At 32.1% G+C, this 4,147-nt stretch overlaps 2 protein-coding genes across 2 annotated transcripts in view; one reads left to right on the top strand and one right to left on the bottom strand.

Moving 5' to 3' along the window:
* Positions 1 to 1,716, top strand: part of LOAG_18198 (hypothetical protein) — a 4,858-nt gene extending 3,142 nt beyond the window's left edge. Inside the window, exon 4 of the mRNA XM_020450864.1 lies at positions 1,163 to 1,716. Within this exon, the coding sequence (XP_020305408.1) occupies positions 1,163 to 1,564 (402 nt within the window). The 3' untranslated portion in view covers positions 1,565 to 1,716. The remainder of the gene's footprint in view (positions 1 to 1,162) is intronic.
* An 886-nt stretch (positions 1,717 to 2,602) lies between these two features.
* LOAG_13187 (hypothetical protein) lies at positions 2,603 to 4,012 on the bottom strand (the record flags this gene model as incomplete). The annotated part of the gene is made up of 3 exons (XM_003148697.1): positions 2,603 to 2,692; positions 3,668 to 3,791; positions 3,924 to 4,012. Coding segments are annotated over 3 exons (303 nt in total), but the record flags the coding sequence as incomplete, so codon positions are not given.
* Between the last annotated feature and the right edge of the window lie 135 nt (positions 4,013 to 4,147).

Genomic DNA, 4,147 nt, shown 5'->3' with positions numbered 1-4,147 from the left:
TAAATAATAATAGTAAATAATAATAACAATAATAATAATAGTAAATAATAATAATAATAATAATAATAGTAAATAATAATAATAATAATAATAATAGTAAATAATAATAATAATAATAATAATAATAATAGTAAATAATAATAGTAATAATAATAATAGTAAATAATAATAATAATAATAATAATAGTAAATAATAATAATAATAATAATAATAGTAAATAATAATAATAATAGTAAATAATAATAATAATAATAATAATGATGATAGTAATAATAGTAATATAATTAATAATAATAATGATAGTAATGATAATAATAACAATAATAATGATAATAATAGCAATAATAATAGTAATAGATAACAATAATAAATGATAAATAGTAATAATAACCTATAATAACCTTTGAACAATTATATTTTGAGAATCATAAATTAAAAAGGAGAAATAATATTCAACGTTTAAAGGGTAAACAGCAATAGCAATAATAGTAATCATTGTTTTTATCATCACTACTATTTATACCATTTACCATTATAAACTATTATTCGTTATTATTGCCACTGTCTATTAATTATATATTTATCATTATAATCTTATCGTTGTTGGTTATCACTACTATTATTATTGGTGTAAATTATTTTATTATTACTCGTTATCACTGTTAATCATTGCTATTTCAACGGTCATAAATCCTCTCTCATGATGAGTTAGTACAGTTTTGTGCTCATGAGGAAGAAGTATAATGTTTTGTAGAATTAAAGATATATGTACATCTGCGGAGAGAAGGGGTCGTAACTTGTTAAGTTTTGATGATAATATTTGGAGGATGACAATGCACGCGAGTTACGATGCTGCAAACATGTACTAGTAAGCACTATTCTGTGGGATATAATATCACATGACCGTCTAGTAATACTGTAGTGGTGCTTCTGCAATTCGAGATTTGTGAATAGTAGATGTCGATATCTAGGTAGTATGTTAGATATCGTATAACACTGTTGCACCTTGCTTATGAATCAGTCAAATTTAGGTAGCAAAGCGGAGGACGCCAGTTTCAGTAAATGTTTGCATTTGATAGGCTGTGGTGTTAACTAATTGAGGTTGTTCATCAAATGATTCGATATATAAATCTAAGACTGAATATTATCGATCATTTCCAGGAATTGGATGAACTTGTAAAAAGCGCGGAGGAGCGGAGGCGGCAATTAGAAAAACGTCATTTGGCTTTGCAACTCATGCTGGAAGGATTGCACCCTGAAAAGATGCTAACACAGGAATCTCGTTCTGGAAGTGCAAGTACCATTTCAGCAGTTGACGATAACGATTATAGTACATTGTCATCATCTGCCTCTTCTTCTTCTTCACTGACATTGTCAGACAACACATCGTGCTTAGATTTTTGTTCCAAATTGTCAGTTTCATCTAGTAACTCTTCATTGGTTAGTTCTCCTATTCATCCATATCCTCCATTTGATCCATATCTGAATGGACTGCTTCCAGCATTACCATTGTGTTATCCCCGCATTTCTATGTATCCTTACCTCGATGTGCAACCCCTGTGATTATACGACATCTTCACCTTCCCTATTCCTACTGCTGCTTTTGCTGATCTTAGATGGACTATATCTGAATTTTGAAGTAGGGAAGAATTTGGTGATATTTAATGAAAATTCGAATTCAATAAATTCGTTATAGTGAACCACAACTGAGACAGTTCAAAATTATTGCAAAATTTTTTACCAGTTGTAAGAATAGTAATTGCTAATTTTAAGCAGCAACGATAAATGATAATAGCTGTATTTGTAGTATATTTTTTTATATGCACTGATATTATTTAATATTGTTTTTAACGTTTTTGTTGTTTGTGAAATATAACTGAAATATCAGTCTCAGTTTTTGTGCGTAATAAGCCCTCATAATATTTTGGTTTCGTGCAGTTCATCCAGTAGAGAGAATGGTGCCAAAAGTTGTCTGAATGTAAAGGTAGCAAGCACGCCTTACTGTAGGCAAACTACGCTATTTCCCAACATTAAACTACTGAGTAGTTTGAGGTGAAAACTGCAAACTTAGTTGAATGGTTGAGAATTAATGCATCTTGCATCATACAAGAAACAGTGAAGAAGTTAGCGGTTTCTCAACATTTGCCGGAAGAAATGTGACGAGAGAACTAAGAAGGTATTGGATTTGTTTTTTGATGTTAGTATTTATTTCGTCCTTTTTCATTTTTCTTCCCATCTAAAATTGTTGTAACTACTATCCGTAGCAACACTCGTCACACTAATAATTATTTTCAAATGAATCAGTTCATTCGATCATGTCGCTTCCCTTACTGAAATGTCGCTATTCAAAATAATGGCCTGTTGGCTAGTTCTGATTAACTTAGCTCTTCTCCTATATTTGTTTAATGTTTTGGGATGTTCGATTATCATTTCAAGTTGCGCAGCTGTTTATTCGGTAGATAAAAGGTTTCCGTTCGAGTTCCATTCCCGGAAAATGAAACCAATATATTGTAAGAACAGATGAATATTGAAATTTAATAACGGAGTATCGCGGGTTATCTTATAATTTGACGACATTGAGATATCAAAGTTTAAGTAGGTTTATGGATCTTTTGTTGCCTCCTCTATGTCGTTATTCTGTCTCGTTGTTCTTTTCCTCAGCCGCCGAACGATAGTGACGACGACGGTATCCTAATTTGTGACCAGTATAGATCAAATTACTGTTAGAACAATGAATAATAGATGAAGTGACCACGTTTTACAACTCTTGTCTGCTCCTTCCTTTATATTGTTCCAGCGGCTCAAGAAGTTAGCAATCAGAAACTTGGTGCATTATGTCACAGAGAATACTGGTGACAAAATGTAGGTAGATTTAAACAGACTGACTGATTGATTGATTGGTAGCTTCATATCATCATTCTTTTTATCAACTATTCCCCCCAAATGCCAAATTTTCTTGGTAGATTTGAATCTATATCTGTATGTACTCCATCTTCCTAATTATTTGTTTATTTAGCTAATTTAAATCTTTCAGTGTTGTCGGGTTGGTAATAATGCAAATGCTTCTTCCGTTTTTCCCATAGACTTTTGTAATCACTACAAATAACCCTTGACCTGACACGAAAAACTATCCTTATTATTCTTGTTCATTATGAAAATGTTGTTGTAGAATCTAAAAAAAATGTAACTATCAACTGAACCAAAGTTATTGCAAGCGATAACTGGCAAATATTCAATCAAAAAAGCTGTCGAAATTATACCGCTGAAAAGTGTTCAAAGATTGATTTATACGTAGCTGTAACGTTCTCGAAGAATGACGGATGAAAAGCATGACAGTTTTCATCTTCCTAAACCCATACGTGTTCTAAATCCATTTTACAACATAATATATACTTCCATCAATTAACCTTTATTTCATTTCTCATGCAGGAATGCTTAGATTACTTCATCACCAAAACTGGAATGCTTAGTGTTAGACTTGCTTGGCCACAGCAGTCTGAAAGGAGATTTCGGAGATAGCCTTCCTTCAAAAGTTTTAAAATAACTACTCGAACATTACTTTTACATACTAACTGTTGTGAACGAGAAAAGCTGCTACTATTCCAATTCTACTATTGCTTTAAAATTTAATGAAAGGGGAATTAGGAGGGCATTTTTTATGATAACCTTTGACTTCATATCCTGCGATAAAGCAGGCATCACTGGACCAACATCTTCACTGCGTACTTTTGATTTCACCCATCCTTTCATCGAGGGAAAAAAGGCCAAGAGAAATATAGGAATTTGATGCCTAAAAAACTGTACGGCTTTTGAAAAAGTACAAGACTACACAGATCAATTTACAAGAACGACTTCCTTGTGCATTATGCTAAATCCAGCTTAAATAATCCAAAATGTAAGTTATCAGAACTGTTCAGAAAACCGATCATCGCGGATAGAAAACGTTGTTTTGAACGCGGTCAAGCATCGATCATGAACAATGCTCAACTGCTCTGTTTCAAACAACCAATACTATAAAAGCGGACAATGGAAGGATTATTTCACGTAATTTCCAAACAAAACTACGATGAAAAGAATTCTTGAGATGGATACGGCTTACATTGTACAAATCTTCGAACACACAATGGCAAATAGGTTTGTGGATTC

The sequence above is a fragment of the Loa loa genome (assembly GCF_000183805.2).
Source record: "Loa loa unplaced genomic scaffold supercont3.223, whole genome shotgun sequence".
NCBI classification, from domain to species: Eukaryota; Metazoa; Nematoda; class Chromadorea; order Rhabditida; family Onchocercidae; genus Loa; species Loa loa.
The sequence above is the reverse complement of the archived record's forward strand: the minus strand, read 5'-3'. Positions and strand labels throughout refer to the sequence as shown.